The sequence below is a fragment of the Polypterus senegalus genome, chromosome 3, assembly GCF_016835505.1.
Source record: "Polypterus senegalus isolate Bchr_013 chromosome 3, ASM1683550v1, whole genome shotgun sequence".
Lineage (NCBI taxonomy): Eukaryota > Metazoa > Chordata > Cladistia > Polypteriformes > Polypteridae > Polypterus > Polypterus senegalus.
Genome location: NC_053156.1, coordinates 304,630,829 through 304,656,042, shown reverse-complemented (window position 1 = coordinate 304,656,042; position 25,214 = coordinate 304,630,829). Strand labels below are relative to the sequence as shown.

Below are 25,214 nucleotides of genomic sequence, written 5' to 3'. Positions count from 1 at the left end.
GTCCTGGAAGGCAGCTGTGCCTCCAAGGCTGTAGGGGGCAGGCACCACAGAAGCTGACAGGGATGTGTGTGTCTCTGACTAGACAGAGCTTAAGGAGGACACACAGAGGCTCCAGACCATTAGGGGGCGGCACATTTAAACACCCATGAAAACTCTTCTGAAACATAAGGTGGCAGCATAGTGTGTCCATTAAGGGAATTCATAGAGTTCTGGAGGAAATTCTCCAATGCACTGGGTGGCAGCACAGTATGCCCAGTCGGTGCCCACTTATAAGGATCAGGCGAGGTCAGGGACACAAAGGGTTTTACACAGGAATACAGGGAAGACTGGGGACCTCAAGGGAAACTCTGGTCAGGTGGTCTTCAATACTCGCATTAACGAAACATGGAAACAAGCCTACTGTTTCTATCAAATGCATTGGAATGGTGCCCGCTGTAGAAAGTTGCTATAGAAACCTTCTAAAGTCACAGGTTTGATCCTCCCTTGAATCCCACCAACCCAGAGTGAGTCATTTCATTTGTATTTTCTTTATGCAAAAAGTGAAAAAAAAAACTCCTGTAAAGTCCCTTAGACTTGTGTACACGATGGAAAGGCGCTATAAAAATATCACACATTTGCACCCGAGTCTCTGTTAGTGACTCAGTGACCAACAAGGAGAGGGACGCTTCATCTGCCAGGGCTCACTTTGTCAACCTATGGAGTGAATGCTGTTGTGTAAAACACCACAAGGTAATACTCACCAGAGAAAGGCGCTATATGAAGCTCTAAACAGGCCACACAAGTCCAGCAGAGCAGGCCAGAGAGCTGGGATGGGCAGAGGGCCCTGTTAACCCCTGCACTACAGTTGTGGCCAAAGGTTGTGAGAATGACCCAAGTGTTGGTTTGCTGCTTCCGTGTTTTTAGTCTTTTTGTCAGATGTTTCTCTGGTAGACTGAAATAGAATCACAAGCAGTTCAGAAGTTTCAAAGGCTTTTATTGACAATTCCATGAAGTTTATGCACAGTTCATATTTGCAGTGCTGGCCCTTCTTTCTTTTCCAAAACCTCTGCAATTCGCCCTGGCACGGTGTCTGTTAGTCAACTTCTGGGCCCAATCCTGACTGATGGCAGCCCATTCTTGCATAATAAATGCTTGGAGTTTGTCCGAAGTGGTGGGTTTTTGTTTGCCCATCGACCTCTTGAGGAGAGAGGCAGAGGAAGGCCTGACAGACACCAACCTTTTGGTTGTCAAGAAGAGGCTCACCAGGTAGCCTAAGAGACTGAATGAATTGTGGACCTTGATGGAACTGCATACCCAAATTAGTGATCCAGCAAGCACCTGTCTACCATCTTGGACCATCCTGCAGCTAAGCCAAGAAAGGAATGGGACAGCACTGCTGTAATCAGTATCTTTGCCCATAGATGCTCCAAGTCTTAATGAGGTGCGATTGGCAATACAGAAACTGCATTACGGTCAAGCTACAGGTCCAGATGGCATCCCTCCAGAACTCTCGAAACACTCAGGACCGAATGCTTCAGACCATTCACTCATGGCCTTTCGTGTAAGACTTAAGCCTCTATTGACAGCGAGGTGTCACGGTGACTTTATGAGCCACACACAGTGCTGTTGGATAACTTTGTTCCTTGAATAGAGAAACTTCTGAACTGTCCTGCAGCTGTGCCAAGCGAGGAACTGAACAGCACTATTGTATCAGCTGCTGCCAATCAATCTGTGCCCACATATGCTCCAAGTCTCTATGAGGTGTGCTTGGAATTGTGGAAACTTCACTATGGTTGAGCTGCAGGCCCAGATGTCATCCTTCCAGAACTCTAAAAATGTGCCAGGAGACCAGTGAGTGTTGCCCTCCACAAGCTGGACTCATCATTTTTGCTCCGTACAAGGACAATGAATCCAGGACAGAATATTCCAGTTCTCAGTCCCTGGAAAGGTCTTGGCTCATGTCCTTCTTGGAAGAGCCCAGCTTGTCTTGACGGTGAGGCGGCATCCTCGGCACTCAGGCTTACCACAACAGATGCTCTTTTCACTCTCCGGGTGCCCTTACACATACAGAGAGAGAGTCTAAGCGCCCATTGCTTGTTGCTTATATTCATTTGAAAGTGGACTTCAACTTGAGTTCTGTGAGAAATTGGTGTTCTGATTGCTCCTCAAGTTCCCCTTGGGGTCAGAGCGCAGGGTCAGCCATTGTACAGTGCAGGGCCCCTGGAGCAATTACAGGTTAAGGGTTTGGCTCAAGGGCCCAGCAGAATAGGATCTCTTTTGGCAGTGATGGGGATTTGAACCGGCAACCTTCGGGATACCAGCATAGATCCTTAGCCAATTTGGGGAAGTTCATAACTAAAACAAAACAACATTACAAATGACAGATGACACTTTACTGTGAACATTATTTAGAACCACACAGAATTAAACATAACCTAGTCACTGATTCGGTGATCTTGAGAATTAAACTTAAACAATAATTTTAAGGTGTGCAATCCATCCACCGTACTGGAGTGTCACTAAACCATTTCTTTTGGATATTACGAGTATAAGAATTGCTGACTTCTCCAGTTCTTGTTATGATAAGTCAAGCAAAATGAAACCTTTTATTGATTAACTGCACAGATTACGATATACAAGCTTTTGAGGCGGTTTAGGCCCCTTCTTCAGGTGACTTGTAACAGGAGGGAGACTAACGTGCATCGACAGCGATGGTTTGTACAATATTAGAAATAGTGATAAACAAACAAAAAAAGCTTTTCTAAGTCACTGCAACTCCTTCACGTGACACGTTCACGAGAACTTCCTCCCTACCCGATCCGCATCATAGACATATATAGGTAGATGCCGCATTCACTGTGTTGCCCAGTCGACACGATACGCCTGCGCATCCGCCATATTGTGAGTGGCAAAAGTGCCATTTAAATTAATACAGGTAGACGTGAAAACCGGGATTTCTGATGAAAAAACAATAACGTTTAAAACAGTATCGTTTACATACAACAGATTTTGGCGAATCATTTAAATGCAATTATTTATATCCATTTATACACTAATAATGACAATTATTAAATAATAATAATAATAATTAAATAATTCCTCCCATATAAGTAACATTTCTCAGACTGCCTTTCCATCTCCGAAACATTTCTAGACTTTGTCCTGTTCTTACACAACACAGTACTGAAGTATTGGTTAATGCCCGAGTCACCTCACGTGTAGATTACTGTAATGCTATTCTATGTGGCATCCCACAAAAACGTATCCATCGCTTACAACTTCTTCAAAATTCTGCTGCCAGGATGATAACCTGCTGTTGTAAATCCACTGAACATCTCACACTGATTATCTCAACTTCACTGGCCCCCTGTTCACTACAGAATACGATACAAAATCCCGCTCTGAACATTTAAAGCTCCCCCTACCTCACTAATCTCCTCCAGAGTTACTCTCCCTCTCGCTCACTCAGATCCTGTAATTTGAGAGTATTCAGTCTGACAATATGGTACAGCCCTATATTGTAGAAGACGGACACAACTAAAGACATGAGCCTAAAATATCGGCAGTCAATTTCAAACTGTCTTTCCTCGACGTGCTCCTTGAGAAAAAACACATCATCTGAATTAATCTCAGCCCGAACAAACTGATTGTTCAAAGATACGCTGACAGCTTGTCCTCATGTCGACTGTCGGATAACACGCTCAGCTACTTTGACCACCTTGACTGGACCCTCAGAAGGAATCATCAGACCTCCTTTGTTCTTTAATGTGAGCGAGTGGTAGCTTTGATCATATGATGCCGGTACAGCATCTGTTACCAAACTAGCATGGCACACATCACTGGACAGCTTTCTCAAAATCCGTCTAAGGGCTACCTGACCTCCCACTGCTTCCTGAGGTGGATTTCTTTGGGAAACCTTCAAAGTTTGACAAATGTTAACAGCTAACAACAATCTACATAGTTAGTGACTAAATACGTTTAGCCAAAACGTTGTTTGGAGGCTCACTTGAGCACATAAATGCATAGCTTTGCTAGCTTAGCCTGGTGTAGATAAAGTTAAGATTATAAAACGGGATTTTCTAATGGCCAAATATAACCAAAACAATTGTTCAGCCTTAGGTTTCATCCTATGAAATGTAATCCCCCGGGATCTGGTTTGGAGCGTACAGCGGTTTGTACAAGCCCAAGCAGCACATTATATCCATTACTTCACTCCACAGCAGTGACACTCGCAATATGGCGGCGACGTTGACGTACGATGCTGCTGGTCATGCGGCGTCTAGTAATTCTACGTCTATGATCCGCACGCCTGCCCGATTTGCGTGCTCATGCGTATTGAAGGGATCCGCGATACCCCGGAAGTGATTCTCATGAGATTCTCCTTCATGTCGTCTTGGCGCTTTAAGGACGGCGAGAGCGGCGCCTCACTAAGATGTTCCTAACCGCGGTTAACTGTGAGTACCTAATGATTTGGACATTTTTTGATCGGGAGTTGGGGTGTTTTACCGAGTCGGTGAAAGTAAACGAACTGGCGAGTGACAAAACACCGCGACAGTTACCGTAGTAGTCTGAGCGGAGTGTTGTTAATGATGGTAAATTATCCGCCGGTGTCTGTCAAAACATACTTATTTATAGGAAGAGTGAAATTGTACATTTAGAGAAAATTCAGTAAAGACTACAGTTTATAAATAAAAAAAATGCCACAGATCCCAGTAGTTTATTCTGGGCAGTAAAGTGCCAGGCAGCCAGAAAGCAGAAGCGACTCGTGTTATGTGCCAGTTGAGGGCCGGCGCGTGTCCAGCAGTCCGCTCACCTGTGTTGTAATGTGGGCGACGGGTGGGAATGATGAAGAACCTTAAACTCTAGACGAGAATCCCGTTAAGCATCTTTTTTCCTGATTCGAAAACCGAGGTGAGGTTAGCTTGACGTTCGACATTCAATTTGTGAACATTACTGATTGTTTTAACTAAATATCACCTTACGTAAGGTTAACTCCATAGAAACTAAAAACGGACATAAATCCAAGATCGATTTCGTTGAAGGCCAATGCGTAATGTACATGTTATAGCTCATATTTTGTGCTTTTATTCAATCGAAGACCCTTAAAATGACAAATGAAAGACACCCCCATATACCGATTTCAGACTGATGCTACAGCCTCGCTTCCTAAACGATAGGTAAGCATTTCAAAATAAGGAGACCCCAATGATAACATGACCGGATTACATTCATGTCATTTTAAGGGTCTTCGAGTGAAGTAAAAGGCAAAATGCATATTAAGCACTGACCTTCGGTTTTGGACTAATGTTTGTTTTATCGTTAACGCAGTTGACTTTACATTGGTGTGTAAGTTGTGTGTTATTTAATAAAAATCAGTAACGTTCACAAAAAATGTGAAGGCTGGCACAAAATTCACAAGTTCTATGCATTGGGTTCCTTTCCCTATGTGAATTTTAAATATATTTCATACTTTTCTTGCGTTTTGAGATGAATAATAATACAAGGGGTGGGCAAAAGTAGGTTTACAGTTGTGAGTACACGAAAGACCGAGTTTATAATTGTATTATTTATTTATTGTGCCTGAGTGCACTGTGGCATTCATATGAGTTGATAAAGTTAATAAAGCTATTGTAATAATCCTAACCTGCATGTCTTTTTCCATACGAATATCTGTAAATGTATCTTTTATTTTTATATATTGATTAGCATAGTGCATATGTGGCTGTTTCAGGGTGAGAACTTGTTGGGGTTTGAGGAATGTTCACGTGTGCACACATTTATAAGATGGGTACAACAGTTTTTATAATTATTTTTTTTGGTATACACATTTCCTGTTTTTTTTTTTTTTGCCTGCATTATCAAATTCTGGTCCTGGAAGGCCGCAGTAGCTGCAGGTTTTCATTCTAACCAACATCTTCATTAGTGACCAGTTTTGGCTGCTAATGATCGTCTGTGGTTTTATTTTAATGACTTGACTCCGCCCACTCCTTACTTGTTTCTTTTTCTTTAATTAGCAGCCAAACAATAATGAGACACAAAACCAGCCACCACATGACCAGCTCACCTGTGCCCATCACACAGTATGTGGAAATATAAAGAAAGATGAAGGTCTCGGTGCGGTTGATCTCTGAGGTCACCAAAACAGTTTGACGATGTTCTGAGAAAAAACAGAAAATCAGCAGTTTTTGAAATGTCTGCTGTGGTAGAATGAGAGCGGCAACAAGCTGTGGAATTAAATAACAGGTGTAATTAACAGCAAGAGTCGGCTTCTCATTAAGAACGTGCGACACTGGTTGGAGTTTGAAGCCCCAGTTCAGCTGGTCATCTTCAGCTCATTTCACGTCTCATTTCTGTTTGGCTACCATTTAATGATGAAAAGAATCAACGCAGAGGACTGAATCCTTAAAAACAGGGTGTGGGTGTGTTTGTGTGTGTCCTGCGGTAGGTTGGCACCCTGCCTGGTTCCTGCCTTGTGCCCTGTGTTGGCTGGGATTGGCTCCAGCAGACCCCCATGACCCTGTGTTCGGATTCAGCGGGTTGGAAAATGGATGGATGGATGAAAAGAAGTTAACGAGCACTGAAAACTGGTCACTGATTAGGAAAAGGGTTTAGAATGAAAATCTGCAGCCACTGTGGCCCTTCAGGCCTGGAGTTCGACATCCGTGGCCTACGTAGTGTCCAGCACCATCATTCCAGAATATAGCGGCTAACTGTGCGCTTCTGTCATCCTTACCTGAGAATTCTTAAAAGAGCATATTTCAGGGCTCCAGAGTGACTAAAACGGTTGCACATGTGACAAATAATTACAATTTGTGACAATAATCCCCATTAGTGACTGACGCCACAGCTTTATAATTTTAACTGCTGTTACTGAAGTACAGTTGTTCAGACATGCTAAGTGACCTCGTCCATGTTCTGTAGTCACCAAACACACAAGTTGACTTTTCATGCTGTAAACGGCAGGTGCTTTCTCAGTTGATTGGTTTGTAGGTGGCTGTTTGAGCAGAATTTATAGCACCTGGCGGGGGACTGAATGTGAAAATGGGGTTGGGTTGGGTTGGGATGGCGGGTGTTGCAATGCAGTTTAGAGTATAGTTAAAGGTGGCACATAAATAAAATGTCTTATTACTATTGTTATTATGGTTGGAGTACCAGCTCTTCAGATAGAGACAGCGCGTCACATCAAGGTGCTAAAAGCAAACTGTATATGTTGACTCTACTTCTGAATCTGCGTATGGAGAAGCCCTGCTGATGCTCATTGAATCTCCAGGTAGCAAAGCAGATCGATTAGGTTTAGATGATCCCTTACAGTATTTAAGTAATCTCACAGGGACAGACATGACATGATAGATACTTACTTTATTAATCCCAAGGGGTAATTCCCATACTCCAGCAGCAGCATACTGATAAAGAACAATATTAAATTAAAGAGCAATAAAAGCGCAGTGCAAGTTAAAAAAAAAAAGCAATGTGGAGGGTGCAAGGCAGGTGTCACAGTCTATAATCTTGTATAATGTTAACGTTGAACCCCGCGGGTGGAACCGAAGAGTCACATAATGTGGGGTCTCCTCAGTCTGTCAGTGGAGCAGGACGGTGACAGCAGTCTGTCCCTGAAGCTGCTCCTCTGTCTGGAGATGATCCTGTTCAGTTGATTCTCCATGATTGACAGGAGTCTGCTCAGTGCCCGTCGCTCTGCTACGGATGTCAAACTGCCCAGCTCCGTGCCTACAATACAGCCTGCCTTCCTCACCATCAAATGAGAATCCACATTTGAGGTCTTATCTATCTATCTATCTAATCTATCTATCTAATCTATCTATCTAATCTATCTATCTAATCTATCTAATCTAATCTATCTATCTAATCTATCTATCTAATCTATCTAATCTATCTAATCTATCTATCTAATCTAAAATCCCACTGATTCACTTGTCACAAAATCTCCTGAACCTGACTTGGAACTTAATTTTTTTTTTTTTATTATTATACTTTATTAATCCTGAAGGACATTACTTTATTTTTTCGCATACCCTTTGGGGTCAGAGTGCAGGATCAGCCATTGGACAGTGCCCCTGGAGCAATTGAAGGTTAAGGGCCCAGCAGATTAGCATCTCTTTTGGCAGTGACGGGGATTTGAACCAGCAACCTTCAGGGAATGTAGGTTACCCTTGACCCATAGGTGCTCGCTAAGAAACAGTTTTAAAAATTTCGTAGTCCAAGCGTGAAATTTCTTATACAAACGGTTCTAAAAAAACTATGTCTGTCCGCTTTTCATGAGAGAACTACTTCATGGATTTAGATCAGGTTTTTTTCTAGAATTTGCTTGAAAATTCCGGTGATTTTTGCGACTTTCTCATCGAGTATCAGAGTTCGCTTGCAGTACCGATTTATTAGCTCGAATCCGAGAGAGAGACTCATTGGGCTGCTGGGCCCTCCTCATTCAAGTGTCTGCCTCGGGGTGTAACCTTGACTCCGCTTAGCTAGCAAACGAGTGAACTACTTCACGGATTCAGATCGGGTTGTTTTTTCTATAATTTGCTTGAACATTCCGGTTGATTTTGTGACTTCCCTCATTGCACTAAGAATCATAGTTCACTTGCAGGAGTGATATATAATCACGCTAATCTGAGACAGAGGCTGTGGGCTGAGGGAAGGGGGAAGAGTGACATCCGGAGTAGAGAGCTGGGCGGGGCCTCCTCATTGTCCTGTTTCACGCGGGGATGGCTAGTGTGTCATAAAAGAAAGTGTTCAATATGGCTGAGCCACCATCTGATTTTTTTTCTAATTCATCTACCAAGATAAAACATGAATAAGAAACTTGCCTAACAAGTGGAAAGCATTTGGTTTGTTTAGCTAATAGCTACTCTGTCCCAGTGTTTACACCAGACCCTTCTTGAAGATGGTCGAGTTTTCTGCTTCATCTCCATGGCTCGGTATTCTGATCCGATTCCTGTAACTCTTTGAGTAAAGAATTGTTTCCTAAAAAATCCATAAGCAGGAAGTTCGCAATGTAATATCCATAATCACCAATGCAGATGGAGATGGAATCATTGGCCCTGAAAATATAATGCAGACATGTAGAGGCTACTATAAGGCCTTATATTCTACTCAGTTTAAAGAACACAAGACACAATCTAATGTGTTTTTTTGATACATTACGGATACCACAGCTATATACTCTTAAGTGCAGAGGAATTGGATAAACCTCTGACATTATCAGAATTACTAGACACTAAAAAGGCACTTCAGAGCGGGAAAGCAGCAGGTCCTGATGGCTACCCTGCTGAATTTTATAAAAAACTAGCAGTGCCCAGAAATCTATAACCGGTGAATTTCCCAAATGAAAGAAACCGAACATAGAAATAGAACAGACAGTTTTCTGATTCACATTTTATTTTAAGTTCCTCCACTGTGGATTCTGTGTGCTGTGGCGTTTCAGACGCACTTGAAATAGAGTTTCTTGTGGCATCTGAAGTGGACCTTCCAAATGTACGTCTTTTTTTAGGTGGCATGAGTATATTGGCGAAAAGCAGGACAATTATAATGTGTTACATGGTATTACGCATGGAATAAGCACCACAGTGAGATGAATATACCTTACATCGGAAAGCGAACAAATAGCACCAGTCAGTCAAAAAGAGCAACACTGAAATCGTACTGTAAGTTGGAAAGCGAGCAAATAGCACCACAAATAAGGAAAGCCAGTGAGAAAGAATAACTCGAATACCGTACTGGGAAAAATGGTGTGGAGGGGTGCTCTGTTTCTAAGGAGTGTCTGTGTTGAACCGTGATGCCATCTAACAGACGTCGGTGATGGGAACTACACAGAAATAACATACAACCGGTGCTTCATTTGGGGAAAATGGTGGGGGAAGGATGCTGTCTTTTTAAGGCAAGTCTCTGTTCAAACGTGCGTTCATATAACGGACTTTAGCGAATGAAATACAGCACTATCAGTGCATGTGGGAGTGTGACGTGCGGAAACGCGGGTGTGTCAGGCGCACTGGGTCGTTCACGTTTTACATCCATACGGTAATTCCCCTTCAGCCGATCAAAGCAGTCGACCTTCTCATACTTGGACACTTCCGCCATCTCTTGGCAATTTAAAGAAACATGGGTAAAGAGCGACGCACAGGGACCAAACGTGCCGCTAGATGGCGCCGCCGTTAACGTCTGTTGCAACGTGTGGCCATCTTGTTGATGATAAGTACAGGGACGTGTGCCGAACGTTGTGTCAGTGAAAAGGTGCCCTGTACTTCACCACCAAACATACTGCATGACCTGCTTCTGGTTACAAAGGAGCCTCATCCCCAGTATGGTGGCAATCGGACGCTCGGTGCAGATTTGTATGGTAGACAAACATACATACACACATCGACTCTGCTTTATATATTAGACTAGCAAAATACGGCAAAGTACTGCCTTAAAATTTTTATTAAAAAGAAAATTAAACCTTTTTAAACTGAGGGAAAATATGCAAATAATTATTTAAGAATCTCTTTGTATACCACATTGTGAGTTCGGCCCTCCGGTTGTAATCTGACCAAGCTGTGCGCTGAGCTGACTCTGAGCATGTAACGTACAGTCGGCCATGTGAACAGTAATCTTGTCTCAAATCTCACAGCTTGGATTGCTGCTGTTATAATCGGTTTGAGTTTCATGGTTTGTTTCAATGACGACAGTGTTTGCAGGATTTGTTGTGTTGAAGTGACATTCGGCATCTGTCAAGCGTTGTAAGCACACAACCGGTTTCATCGATAAAATCACATCCAGCTTTTTAGAGTTTAAACATTCATAAACTTCAAAGTGTCCACTACTCAAATCTTCACCTGTGAGTCTAAGATGTTTAAGAGGCATTGGCGGTTGTCCAAAGGTGTAAAATATTTGGCCATTTCGGTACACTTGAAAGCGACAACCGAACAATTCCGCGGCAGCCATCAACTCACATGCAGATCCATAGGTGAAGGACTTAAGCATTTCACTCTTCTAGTGCTCCTGTGTAGTCTAATTATCTCCTGTACCATCATCAGTCCACACCTTGAACCTGTGCCAGTCAGTCAATACATAAGACACAATGGATATCAAGAGTGAGCCTGATATGGCCGCGCAATATGTAACACAGAGAATGGAAAAGGCAGGCGCCATCTCTGGGCATGGAAACCACTCGGTAAGTGACAGTAATTTGATCAATGGTGATCACCTCGATAGACATGTTAATGGGGGTACGGTTGGAATGATAAAGGAAATGGGGACCTGAACAATGTAAAGTAAGTCTAAAATACCTACACAATAACTATAATCGTAATAAACAAACAATAAAACATCGTAGAAGCCGTGGATTAAATTAAAAGGCTGTAGTTATCAGCAGGGAGACGTAAATCCCGTGGCGAAGCAATGAAGGGAATTTAGAGACTGGAGCAACGGACGGCCTTATATAGGCAGGCAGCCAACAACGTGGGAGGCGTTAAGATGGGGGACCCAAAGCCGCCTCACACGGTGACCGAGCTGCAGGCTATGGACGTATATATGTACGTAAGTAGGATTCAGTTAGCGTTGGGAACCCGCGTACCAAATTTCTTGAAGATGGGCCCATAAGTAACAAAGACCGTTGAAAAGTTCAATATGGCGGCCGACAGTGGCATCATACCACCAAAATAAGTATGCATACATCGGTTTCGGTTAGCGCAGGGAAGCCGCCTACCAAATTTTGTGAAGATGGGGCCATAAATAAGAAAGTTCAACATGGCGGACGTTATCGACCGTTATGACCGTTACGTGTAGAATTTCGAAATGAAACCTGCTTAACTGTTGTAAGTGAGCTGTAAGGAATGAGCTGCCAAATGTCAGCCTTCTACCTACACGGGAAGTTGGAGAATTAGTGATGAGTGAGTCAGTGAGGGCTTTGCCTTTTATTTGTATAGATAAAACAAATCTCATATCTCTTCTCTTATTCGCAACATTTATTTTAAATGTCAATCAGACAGCCTTGGTGTCCCAATCACTCATAACGCACTAACAGCTGTGTGTGGTGGGCTCACAGAGGGGCTTAAAGTGGAGAAGGACAAACCTTTACTACACTACTAGCACGTAGGATTTTTCCAGTTGAACAGGATAATCCTAACTCACCCATTCTAAGTCAGTGGGTCACTGATGTTTTATATTATTTGAAATTGAAAAAAATCAAATTCACACTTGGAGGATCTGTGCAGAACTATTTTAAAAGCTGGCAGGATCTGCTCAACAACATTTTAGAATAAGCATTTACCATATATACTCGTGTTTCAGTTCTCCCGCGTATAAGTCAGGACTTGATTTTACTGTATCATTTCTGGTATTTTATAATGTCGGACGTACAAGTCGAATTTGGAAAACTTGCGCTATTGGTCCAAGAGATTACGATACGCTAACACCCGCCCACGGGGCGCACCGCCTTTTCTTTTCTATGTATTGTGCCTGAGTGACCACAGGGTAATACCCAGACTATTCTGAAGCGACGTTTGCACTGATTTGTGTTTTTTGTACCTCACACCCTCATACATCTTCATCGTAAGAGCATCCCTTACCAACGATGGAGCGTTCGATCAGAAGAAAATATGAAGCTGGTTTTAAATTAAAAGTCATTGAAGTGGCGAAAGAAATTGGTAACTGCACTGCTGCAATAAAATTCAATACGTCTGAGAAAAAATGATGAGAGATTGGAGGAAGCAAGAAGATGTAAATAAAATAAAAATGAAGTGTCGCATTTTTGAACAGGCGTATAAGTTGGGGGTCTGATTTTATGATTGATTTTTCCGGGTTTCAAGACCTGACTTATACGTGAGTATGTATGGTATATTGGGGGGTGAGACTCCTTTCTCTCTTTACTGCTCTTTAACAGTTTTGCTTGGGCAGTTGGCGAGAGTTGATTTGATTTTAGTTTTGTTAAGTTTAACTTGATTGTTTGGAATGTTATGTGCTTTTAATAAATTCATAGAAGATCAAAAAAAGAAGAAGTGATTCGTGGCTTCATTCTTAAACGCACATCCCCTTCATTTTTCACAAGTGTCCAGTGACAGAACTCTGTAAAACTTTAGCGGTTTGGACTGTTAGGCTCACAAGGTCCTTGTCTTGTATAAGTTGTTGTAGTTTTTGGGTGCAGCTCAGTTGCTGTTGTGCTTGAATGAGTGCCAAAGGATTATCACATAACAACGGGGCCTTCGGCCTTCTTAACATTTCCTGTGTTCTGTTTGTGGTATTCTTTAATTTCCATGTGCTTATCAGGTATGTTAATTAACTCCTGTTACCTTATAAAAGCCTTTGTCAGTTCTATACAGCAGATGGCTTTCTTTGACATTTCTGCCTGTTGTGTCCCTGAATGTCGTCACAGTCAAATAAAAACCTTTAGCACGTCGCTGGAGCCTCAGGGGCCTTTATGAACGAGAGCAGAGCTCAACCGGAGGATCGAGGATGTGCTGTATCTGTTTTATCTAAAGTTGTGGCCAAAAGTGTGGAGACCCCCAGTGTTGGTTCACAAAGTTTGCTGCTTCAGAGTTTTTAGATCTTTGTGTCAGATGTTTCTCTGGTGAACTGAAGTAGAATTACAAGCAGTTCAGAAGTTTCAGAGGCTTTTATTGACAACGACATGAAGTTTATGTAATGAGTCCATATTTGCAGTGTTGGCCCTTCTTTCTTTGTCAAGACCGCTGCAGTGCACCCTGGCAGGCCGTCTGTCCATCACTTCTGGGCCCAATCCTGACTGATGGCAGCCCATTCTTGCATAATCAGAATTAGTGGGTTTTTGTTTGTCCACCCGTCTCTTGACCACAAGTTCTCAATGGCATTAATGTCTGGGGGGTTTTCTGGCCATGGACCCCAAATTTCTATGTTTTGTTCCCCCAGCCACTCAGTTCTCACTTTTGCATTATGGCCCAGTGCTCCATCTTGTTGGTCTTGGGTGGTTGGTAGAAGTTGCTCTCAGAGGGTGTTTTGGTCCCATTCTGTATTCATGGCTGTGTTCTTAGGCCAAATTGTGAGTGAGAAGCAACCCCACATGACGTGAATGGTCTCTGGATGTTTTACTGTTGGCCTGACACAGGACCGATGGTTGCACTCAGCTTTTCTTTTTTTCTGGAAAGGGGATTCATCAGAGAATATGACTTGACCTCAGCAGTCCAATCCCAGAATATCAGTCTGTCCCTGATGTTTTCCTTGGCTTCTTTGCTGCCCTTCTTGACACCCACCAGGCCATCCTCCAAAAGTCATCACCTTATTCAAACCTGCCTGCTGCCATTCCTGAGCAAGCTCTGCCCTGGTGGTACCCCCTGATCCCGAGCCATGAATAAAGAATGGGACCAAAACATCCTTCGAGAGCAACTTCTCCCAATCATCCAGCAACAGTTTGGTGGCCAACATGATGGAGCACCGGGCCATAAGGCAAAAGTGAGAACCAAGTGGCTCGAGGAACAAAACATCGAAATTTGGTGTCCATGTCCAGGAAACTCCTCATTGAGAACTTGTGGTCACTCCTCAAGAGACGGGTGGACAAACAGAAACCCACCAATTCTGATTCTGCAAGAATGGGCTGCCATCAGTCAGGATTTGGACCAGAAGTTGATTGACAGACAGCCTGCCAGGGTGAATTGCAGAGGTCTTGACAAACAAAGAAGGGCCAGCACTGTAAATATGGACTCTTTACATAAACTTCATGTAACTGTCAATAAAAGCCTTTGAAACTCATGAACTACACCAGAGAAACATCTGACACAAAGATCTAAAGACATGAGGCAGCAAACTTTGTGAAGATCAACACCGGCGCCATTGTCAGAACTTTTGGCCACGACTGCAAGTGTTTGAGAACTTTGAACGTCTCGGCGAGGGCCCTCCATTCAACCTCCTTTGCTTGAGATCGTTGTATCTTCTCGAGCCTGGCACAGGCTGGCAGGCCCGTTTTGCCCTGTTATTTACTTGGCTGCTCTCCTGTGCACAGCTTTCTCTTCGTGTGGTGACTGGAACTGCACACAGATGTGGCCTCACTAGGTCATCATATAGTCTGAGCAGAGCGGCCATTGGTTTCTATTCAACAGTTTTTGACAGTTTTTAATCTTGTTTAATACAGAATGGTTGGCTAAGAAGAAATGAGCCTCGTGTGTTTGCAGCTCTTTCACCTCAAAGTAAATGAGTGTGGGAGACGATCAACACTTTGACTAAAGCTAATGAATTGGTTTGCTAAGCAGGAAGGTTGTTATTATAAAAGACTCACAAATGGCAAACTCTCATAGTCACTTGCATGTCCAGTGGACTACGCAGGGCGCATCCTGCCAGCCGTTAATTATTGGTGCCTCTTGATTTAGGAAAAGCCCAAAGTATATAAGCAGGGGAGTTTGAGATGGAAATGCTGGTAGCACAGCTGTTTCACATTCTGTATGAGAAGAAGTTCTGTCCTACATGTCATGTTAAAGGATAATAAGTGCTTGTCTGGCTAAGTCCGCTCCTACCAAACGGCACACCTGTACAGAAAATGGTGCGTCCTAGCTGGGAGTTCACTTTGGTGGCATCCCTCTTGTTTGTTATAATTTGAGGGCAGTGCTAGGGGTATGCGAGCCGTCGATTTGCATTGGCACACACAGTCACTTACCTTCTGGGAGGGAGAGGCGAGCTTATCATGTTGAACACCTCAATGGAAGAGGCTGGCAGCTTCCTTATTTGCATTTTACAATTTGCATTTTACAAAGGAAAATGTAAAGAAATGAAGTTATAATGCCAGTGCCAACCCATTTCAGCCATGGCTTTTATGAGCTGTTTAAACACGCAGTTCAAACCGTCGACAACGTAAGGAATCGGTCATCGATTACTTACAGACTCGAATCAGGCTCACATTGGTTTGTGCTCATTAGGCAGCCCTTCCCTGATTGGGTACGTTACTCTCCGAAACAATTCCACCCCATCGTCTATCCAAGTAGAACAATGCCTTTTTATATTTTGCAATGCTCATATCCGACATAGCAGCACTAGAGAAACGTCCAGAGAAGAGCGACTGAGGGGATGAGGAAAGAAGATTAAAAGAGCTGAGCCTTGACGGGAGATGAAGAGGAGACCCGACTGAAGTGTTCAAAATGATGAAGGGTCCTGTGGATTGAGATGGTGACTTTAAAATGAGTTCAATGATAACACGGGGACACAGTGGGGAACTTGTGAAGGGGAAATTTCACACAAGCATTAGGAAGTTTTTCTTTACACAAAAAACGATAAACGCTTGGAATAAGCGACCAGGTAGTGTGGTGGACAGTCAGACGTTAGGGACTTTCAGATCTCGACTTGATGTTGTTATTTTAGAAGAAATAAGTGGACAGGACTGGCGATGTTTGTTGGGCCGAATGGCCTGTTCTCGTCTCGAGTGTCCTAATGTTCTAGACACAAGCTGCAAATGAATGTCTGCCGCGGAGGGCACTTCCTCTACCTGCTGATGTGCACATGCCCAGTGTTGGCAAGTCGCTACGTCGCGTGCGTTTCCAGTCACGGTAGTGTGGGCGGAGGTGCTTTAGTAAATGATTTTAAAACAGGAGTGTGGATGAAGATCATTTTCATTAAAAGTGCAGTAATGTGGCGTTTTCTACAGGCTGCCTCTTGTGCTGGGATTGAGGTTTCGTTTATTTCTGGGCTGCGCTGCAGTTTTGAGGCCTAGCACTGAGGGTGAAGCCTCTTCTTGAGTTTATTAAGAGTTTAAATCACTTTTTCTGGGTGGATTTCTGGGTGTTTAAAGTCAAAGAACGTTTCTGGCTGTGTCTTTGTAGGCTTGTTTAGTCCCCCTGGATGAAGTGGTCGTGATGTCATAGACTTGTACTGGGTCGGTGACTGAGTGCGAAGTGCTGGGAGAAAATCCCATTTACTTCTGTGCCGAAATTAACAAAGTTGTGATACCATACTGTTTCAAACTTGTTTGTGGTACTTTGTTCCTACCAGTACACCGTGTAGGCCTGTTAATACCAGCAAGACCAGTCTTTGCCCTGATTGTGGCTAAAGCAAGCACCTTTCTGCACATTTCCCTTTTATTTGAATTTCAAATTATTATATAAATTAGTGTTGTAATTATTACTTGTTTTAATTGTTTTCAATTTAATTTCTCATTTTTTCTTCTCTCGTAGGTTTCTGAAATCTTTAGAGTTCCTCCTTCACTTTGGCCTTCGTTTACATTTTGACTGCCATAACGGATTTAGTGTCCCGTTTCTGGCATTTCGGCTTGTGGTTCGTGTTTATGGGTCTCCTCCATAAAGTCAAGCTGTTTGAAGTAGACGAGGCGCTCGTGTTGTCCTTTCATCGCAGTCTGTGGTCACTTCAGTTTCATGGCCTGGTTTATTAGTCTGACAAACCAAAACTCAAAAAAGCTCCAGCAGATTATGAAGTAACAGCTAAAGTTCTCGGGGCTGATGGAGATGATTTGACTGGCGTGTGTGTGAGTGTGTGAGTGTGTGTGTGTGAGTGTGAGTGAGTGTGTCAGAGGGCAGGCGATGTTAGAGAAACTGGAAATCATCTCAACTGAGGACAGACATCCATTACATGGAGAACTAAAGTTCAGTAAATCAGGAAGGAGGGTCGCTTTGAAAACCCACACAAATCGCTCCAGAAACTTCTTTCTTCCTTGTGCCATACGACTTTTCAATAGGAAATATCGGAGATAATGATTAAGGTTTTGATACGATATCCTGTAACCTTTTATTTTTTGTGTAAATATATATTATCTAACTGCCTCACCTTAACATTTCTTGTTTCTGTTTGTCTGTTTTATTTCATTCTGTCTGTTATAAGATGCGACTGAGAGGTGAATTTCATGTTTACTACCTGACTGAATCAAGAACCGTTAAACCAGTGCAGGGACACCGCTGTCAAAATGGCAGAGTCCTTTGAATGAGACATAAAACTGTGGTCGTAAAGAGCAGGGTGCACGCTGAAGTCCAGACTAAACCGCTCATTACGCCTGCTCCTTCTGCCCCCTGATCATCCCCTTGTCTCCCATCTCTTCACCACCTAACCGTTAACGTTAGATGAGCATACTGGCACCAAAATGGCTCCCTTGGCATTGAGCAGGTGGATGCTGTACGTTGGCGGTGGTTGAAGTGGCCCCCAAAACCGCTGTCTAAATGTTATGTCACCGTTGTGGCGTTCTTTTGGGTGTCCAGTCAAGTTAATAGATGACCGAGTGTGAGGTGCTTGAAAACTCATTTACTTCTGGTACTGAAATTATTACAGTTGTGATGCCATACTGTTTAGAAATTGTATTTTTTGGTCCTCTGTTTCATCCTGGTACTCCGTGTAGACAGACCTGTTAATACCAGCAAGACCGGCCTTTACCATGATTGGGGGTAAAGCAAGGAGCTTTCTGCACATTTCTTTTATTATCATTATTTAAATGACTATTTTAATTATTATCCAAGTTATTTTAGTTTGATTTTTTTTTTTTATTTAATTTCTCATTTTTTTCTTCTCTCCTACTTCTGAAATGGTTCTCGTTGCTCTTCTGCTTTGGCCTTTGGTTACGGATTCAGCGTCCTTTTTGGTTAACAAGCCGTTTCTGGCTTTGATTCATGTACTCGTCTATTGAATTAAGTTCTGTCCCCTCTTAGTTTATGGGCAGCACACACATCATATAAATATGAAAACCGATGTGCTGCTGCATTCTTGTGATTTGTAAGTCCCTTTGGATGAAATCAGCCAAGATGACATCGTACAGCACGGCTTGAATTATTCATATTACAACACTGATGAGAAATAGAAAGTCACAGTTCACATCTAGAAATGCACCTTCAACCATAATGGCCGGCTGGTCTTCACTGCTGGTGGTCAGGCTCTGCACGTCGACGCACATCTGGGAGTCTGTCGCCCCGCTCACAGTGCACGAAATCTTACAGTCGGACTCTTTTAAAGCACAGGGGCTGTTGAGCGCCAGCCTCACCCACAGATTGTCCTTTTTTAGAAATCCACAGCTCAGCAGTGTCCACTCGTGGCCCCTTGGTCTTCACCGCAGAGCCAGTCGTGGAACATTAGCCTGATGACGTTCAGATAAACCGAGTCTGTAATTGAAGTGGCGCTGACACGACTCTCGTCTCCTAAAACTGAGAGGCGAGTTAAATGTGAGTGACGGTGCACATCATCGTCCGTGACACTCTGGCCTTCATCACTAAAGTGACCTGATGGAATGATGACTCCATCTGTCATGGCTCTGGAGGCCGTGAATGAGTGATGAGCTGGTTGTGTCTTGGTAGTTCTTCTCAGATTGTGAATGTGTGGTCACGTTAGTCTTGGGCTCTCCGCCTGCCAGACTCAAACTCTTGAGCACCTTTTGGCTTTTGCAGACAAGTTCTTCTTCTTCTTCTTCTTCTTTCGGCTGATCCTGTTAGGGGTTGCCACAGCAGATCATCCAAAATTGTTGTCCGCATGTTAATTTGGGACAATTTGACGTAATCTGACGTAACCCTCCCCATTTATCCGGGCTTTGATTGTCTTTTTCTGAAACTAACAAATCCCTAAGGACATCAAGATAAAGTCCATGGATCTCCAAGATGCAGTTCATTACTCACCTGTGCTAAAATGGCCGACGCAGGCTCTGCATTGGTGGGGCCAGATCGGTAACTGATGTCTCCAGGACTTCATTGTCATGTGTCTGTTTGGAGCTCCTCGCAGTGTCATCCTCAGATGTGTCACCTACCAAGATGACATTAACACACCTAAACCTGCTGATGGTCCTTGTGGGTACAGCAGACAAGCTGGTGTATTTCACCCTGCCTCTGTGCCTCATGTTGACATGGCAGATGTTAGCGGTTGTGACAGCCCAAGGCGTGAGTGTGCGTCGTCCACAGTGTCCTGCCGTTACGGTGACTTGTTTACGCATCGCCCTTGTTTTATGGAAGAACTCCTTTCTGCAGGTGTCTGTGTGTTTTCTTAGCGTCTCCCTTTCTGGAGTTTTCTCTTATGAGTTACTTTGTGATGCCATGGCTGCACCGTCAAGTGTGTTGTGAAGTTTTTGGTTTGAGCTTTGTGGATTCTCATTCCTAACTAACCTTTTTTGTTTTTCTCTCTCTTTTTTCTCTTCTATGTGGAGCCAGTGGCCAAGGCCAAATCCAAGTGAGTACAGCATCTTCATCTTCATCATCTTGTCTGTCGAATGACTGATCAGTTCTTCACCAGGTGTGCTTATTCCTAAGCAGAATGTCAGAGTCCATTGAGTTCACGGTGGGATGTTAATGAAATGCTCACTTAATTTAAAGCTGAACTTTGCTTAGGAAATAAAATCAGAAAGGCCCAGTCACAATGCACTTTACAGAGAAACAGAACTGAAGTGGGCACAACAAAGCCGTCCTGAGATGTCTGCTGTTTGCCCATCCTCGCTGGAGGCACCACATCCTAGGTTGGCACCTGCTCAGCCCATGAAATAATAAGTTTTACATGCGAAAATCATGGCACGAAATGAAGTGAAAAAGAAGAACTGAATGTAATCGCTTATATGAAGGGGTGCAGCCATTTGCACGACTTATCGTTGCATTTGTTATTGTTTCAGTCTGATCTTCGACCAAACCACCAATGACGAGATGCCAGCTTTGGCTCCATGTGTCACTTGCCGGGGCTCTAATTGGATGCTCTTTCCGCTCTCGATTTTTGAATAAATGTACGTACATCTCACAGCATGGCTGCTGTTTCTGTACGTGTTTCTCGTTGTGAAGAGCCGTCGTCCTCAGTCACCAGTCGGCACCCTTTATGATTGGTTGATGTTGCAGCTTCTCATCTTCCTCTTTCTCTGCCGCTGAGCTGAACTGCGCCTTTCCCAATGAAGATGACGACAGCACTTGTGACATCTGTCACTTGTAGTACCCATGTGCCCCTGTCATCACAGACTTAACTTTGCTGGACAGCTGCCCGCCATGACACACACACACTCTTTAGGCTCCGAGTGCTTTGGTTTAAGGTGGCAGCCTCTTGACTCGCTTGCTGTCAGTCACTTTGAGGGTAGCAACAGCACTTCTTGGGACTGAAGACCCAATGAGGTCACAGAGACCCTCTCAAGATGTGTAACCCCCTGCCAGCCCATCTTCACCCGAGCTGTTCAGCGTCTCTCAGTCAGGTAAGAACTGGAGGGCCGGTATCTTTTATGGGGACCCCTGTAGCTGCTGCTTTTCATCCCACCCAGTTTCTGGTTTTAACGAGTGAAGAGAGCAGCGAAAGCTAACAACATTCAGTGCATCTTATAAGCTTTGCACTCTTAGCAGTCGTGGCCCAAAGTTCTGAGAATGACACCAATATGAATCTTCACAAAGTTTGCCACTTCAGTTTTTATGATGGCAGTTTGCATCGACTCCAGAATGTTCTGACGAGTGAGCCGATGAATTGTTAATTGCAAAGTCCCTCTTTTGCCATGAAAATGAACTTCATCCTGAAAGACCCCTGCATGTCAGCACTGCCACCAAAGGACCAGCTGACGTCATTTCAGTGATCCTCTCGTTCACACAGGTGACAGTGACAACGAGGACAAGGCTGGTGGACACTCTGTCATTATAATTGAAATACAATAGAGAGGTGAAGAAGGCTCCAGGGCACCCAAGAGCTTCCCAAAACTCCCACCTGACTGCCGCACAGGCGATGCTATCGTCCATTGGTGACGTTTTGATATGAATCTTTAATACACAAAAAATCGGCAGTGCCCTCCCCTCGATGTTCTCGTATACTCTGACATGGAGAAGGATATTTAAGGAGGACACCGCAAGATAACTATAATTTTACTAGCTGTGTAAGCCCATGCTATAAAAATGCTGGGGCCCCCAGAAACTATGGCTAATCGTCAGAAATAAAAATTGAACTGCAGAGTGGGCGGTTTTGTGGACGTGCTCGGCCCCCTCGTCTGTCAGCGGCTAAGCGAGTTTGTCTTTTGTTGGCGGGTTCCCTTTGATGACAGAGTCGCTTTCTTTCAGCTTCACGCTGTAGACTCGCACTTCTGGGCCGGACAGACAGACATACAGACTGACTTCCACGCATACACCTATATATATATATATATATATCTATATCTCCATCCATCCATTTTCCAACCCGCTGAATCCGAAGCCAATCCCAGCCAACACAGGGCACAAGGCAGGAACCAGTCCCGGGCAGGGCGCCAACCCACCGCAGATTATATATATATATAAAGATATTATGAACATTAAAGAATCATCAACAACAAATCAAATCAAAAAAAGTTGACTAAATCAGACTCTGCAGCTGCATGAATAAAAGGTAAAGTACCACTTGTGGTTAGCAGAAATAGCCCAGAAGTTGATGGAAATCTGCGTTTTGTACCTGAAATATGGTTGACCGAAGTGAAAGTGTTTATATACACACACACCAAACACAACATAAAAAAGGTCTAAAATGTTGAGATTCTTCAGAATCTCTAAATGGAATTTTTGGATGATTCCGGTACCTTCCCTATACTTGGTATCCCACAGTCCAAAGACGTACAGGTTAGGTGTATTGGCGGTTCTAAATTGTCCCTGGTGTCTGCTTGGTGTGTTTGTGTCTGCGCCCTGCGGTGGGCTGGCGACCTGCCCGGGGTTTGTTCCTTGCCTTGCGCCCTGTGCTGGCTGGGATTGGCTCCAGCAGACCCCCATGACCCCATGTTAGGATATAGCGGGTTGGATAATGGATGGATGAGAAAGTAAAAACAAATGGCAGCCATACACATTTACCTAAAAGGTGTGCCATTTTAAATTTTGACAGCAAGGGCGGGCTGGCAGGCAGGCAGGCATTTGAGTGGTCTTGAAGGTTTCTTATTTTCTGTCTTCAGGACCATCTTGGTGCAGATGCTGAGTGCAGCCGGCACAGGCTACAGATTCAACATCAAGAGGAGCCGAGTGAGCGAGAAGCTGGTTATGCGCAAACACGACCCGATAGGTGAGTGAGCCGCCATACGCATCATAGACATGCACCGGGGGGCCCCAGGGGTTGGTGCTGGGTCCTCTACCCTCTCTGCAGCACCTCACTGGGCCCCCTCATCCACTCCAGTGGTTTCTCGTATCAGTGCTATGCTGACAATACACAGCTGACACTATCGACATCGAGTGATCAGGAAGGCTAATAGGATGTTAGGTCATGTAGCGTGTGGAGGACACGTCAAGGGGAATTCATCCTTAAGTTGTACAACACACTAGTGAGGCCTCATCTGGAGTCAAGAGTGGCGCTTTGGTCTCCATGTTATTAGAAAGACAAAGCGGCTCTGGAGAGAGAGCAGAGGAAAGGCAATGATGGAGATGAAGAGGTCATGGAGGGAGTTGGTACGGGGGGGGATCGAGCCGTATAAAATGGGACATAAGCGCACACTGATGTAAGCTTGTTAAGGGTCAATCTCACACATTCGAGGTTTTCTTCACACGGAGAAGCAGAGACACGTGCACTAAGTGACCAGGTGGTGGTGGTGGTGGCGGCGTGGTAGTGAGGGGCTCTTCAGAGACCTTCACGCCTCAACTTGATGTTATTTTTGGACAAGTTAGGCAAATGGGATTGGTGAGGCTTGTTGGGTCAGATGGCCTCTTCTTGTCCAGTTGTTCCCTTTGGAGCAGATTGAGGCTCGCTTACTCCTGAACTAACTTCATGACTAACGCTGCACTGCAGGCTCCTTCAGTTTCAAATGATTTCCTCTTTGACTGATCTCTTTGTCTGTTTTCAGTTAACAGACATGTGCTCTTCTTTGAGAAGAAGAAGATTCGTTCCATCTGACTTATGGCCTCGAAGTCACCGTTGATCCGGTCCAGCCGGCCTGCACAACAGCGGATAACACGTTGGAAGACTGGAGCGCCGCTCACACTGGTGGCCATTTTGTGTTGACACGTCTCTGCTCACTGACTGTGTTTTCTATTTAATAAATCATTCTAAGACTGGCCTAGGCAGGCGGCACCTTTTTGGGTTTTTGCCTAAAATATCTGCAAGGTATGAATGGCTATCCTTCTGTTTCGGGTTTGTAATGTGAGGATTTACATGGGGGGGTCTGCAGGAGGATTTCCTCTCTTGAAAGCCGGACATGAGAGTGGCAAACGAGCGGGGATGTTACGTGTCATTAGGGCATTCCAATAGGGTGGCACTCTAGTGGCTGAGGTGGTACACTGTAAAGAACAAGGCCCGGGGGGTTCAGAGTGGACCAACAACATCCACTGTGACACCTGCTAGCGCTTACATTATTAAACACGCAAATCCTGCATTTCTGCCGTTTCCACAAAGCGTATTGGAAATGAAGGCAACTTAAAAAGCGTTGGGGTCATTGACTCGACACACGTCAAGTCACGGGTTTACTGGTCCAGTGAAACTAAACAAGCAACATGGCACTGCCATTAGTGAGGAGAACCTCAAAACTCGGATAGTCCTGAAAGGTGCTATATAATAAAGGGGGGGGGGTCATTGAGCTTATGGGGGTCCTTATTGTAACATGCTTGGGGTTCAGTGAAAGTCTTACTTGCGTCTGTCTGCTCATCAGTGGTGAGTGGAGCTGTGAACGTGAATTATATTGTATTGAGGATGACTTGTGTTCTGTTCTGTCCATTGTCTCGTGTTGACCCCCCACTGCCCGCCCAACCTACCTGGACAGGGGGCTCTCTCTGAACTGCCTTTCCTGAGGTTTCTTCCATTGCTTTTTCCCCTTGTCTTCTTAGAGAGTCAAAGCTGGGGGGCTGTCAAAAGGCAGGGCCTGTTAAAGCCTATTGTGCCCCCGTGTGATTTTGGGCTATATAAAAATAAATTGTATCGGATGAAAAATCTCTGATTGACTGTTAATCTTAACCTAGCAGTGCACAAATAACACGGGTGGCATCTGTGAAACGTGGCACCAACTACCGTGAAACCTTCCAGTGCCAGCAAAAAGCTCAGCCTCTGAATGCCAACGTGTGATCAATGAAGCTGATTGTGTGGCAGACTTGAACGCTTAGATTGTTAAATCCACGACATGTTTGGATTGGTCCTTTGAAACGTGTTGTGATGGAAAGGCGCTATATGAGACTTCAAGGTTAGGGTTTGGCTCAGCCAAGTTGTATTGCGCACCTTGACTCGCATTAGGAGGACTGCTGTTTAGACTGAATCAGTGAAAGGCGCTATATACAGACAGACAGACAGACGGACAGGGTCAGGGCTGGACGTCTTCAGTTAAACCCCCGTTGATTTCTCTGTTTGTTTGTGTGCTCATCACAGCCCAGTAGGGTTCATGAGAAACGAAAGTTAAGAAGGCGACACTGGAGGTGAGAGATGAGGAT

General features: G+C 44.2%; 1 protein-coding gene across 2 annotated transcripts; it reads left to right on the top strand.

Annotated features, from left to right (window-relative positions):
- The first annotated feature begins 4,317 nt into the window (after positions 1 to 4,317).
- mrpl33 (mitochondrial ribosomal protein L33) lies at positions 4,318 to 23,862 on the top strand. Of its 2 annotated transcripts, XM_039749539.1 has the most exons (4): positions 4,318 to 4,433; positions 20,055 to 20,073; positions 22,766 to 22,872; positions 23,645 to 23,862. In XM_039749539.1, the coding sequence occupies exons 1-4, from the start codon at positions 4,412 to 4,414 to the stop codon at positions 23,692 to 23,694; spliced, it is 198 nt and encodes a 65-aa protein (XP_039605473.1). In that variant the 5' UTR covers positions 4,318 to 4,411; the 3' UTR covers positions 23,695 to 23,862. The 2 variants fall into 2 exon arrangements, with proteins under 2 accessions (XP_039605473.1, XP_039605474.1); XM_039749540.1 differs by lacking the exon at positions 4,318 to 4,433 and having other exon boundaries at positions 20,055 to 20,136.
- Positions 23,863 to 25,214: the final 1,352 nt, after the last annotated feature.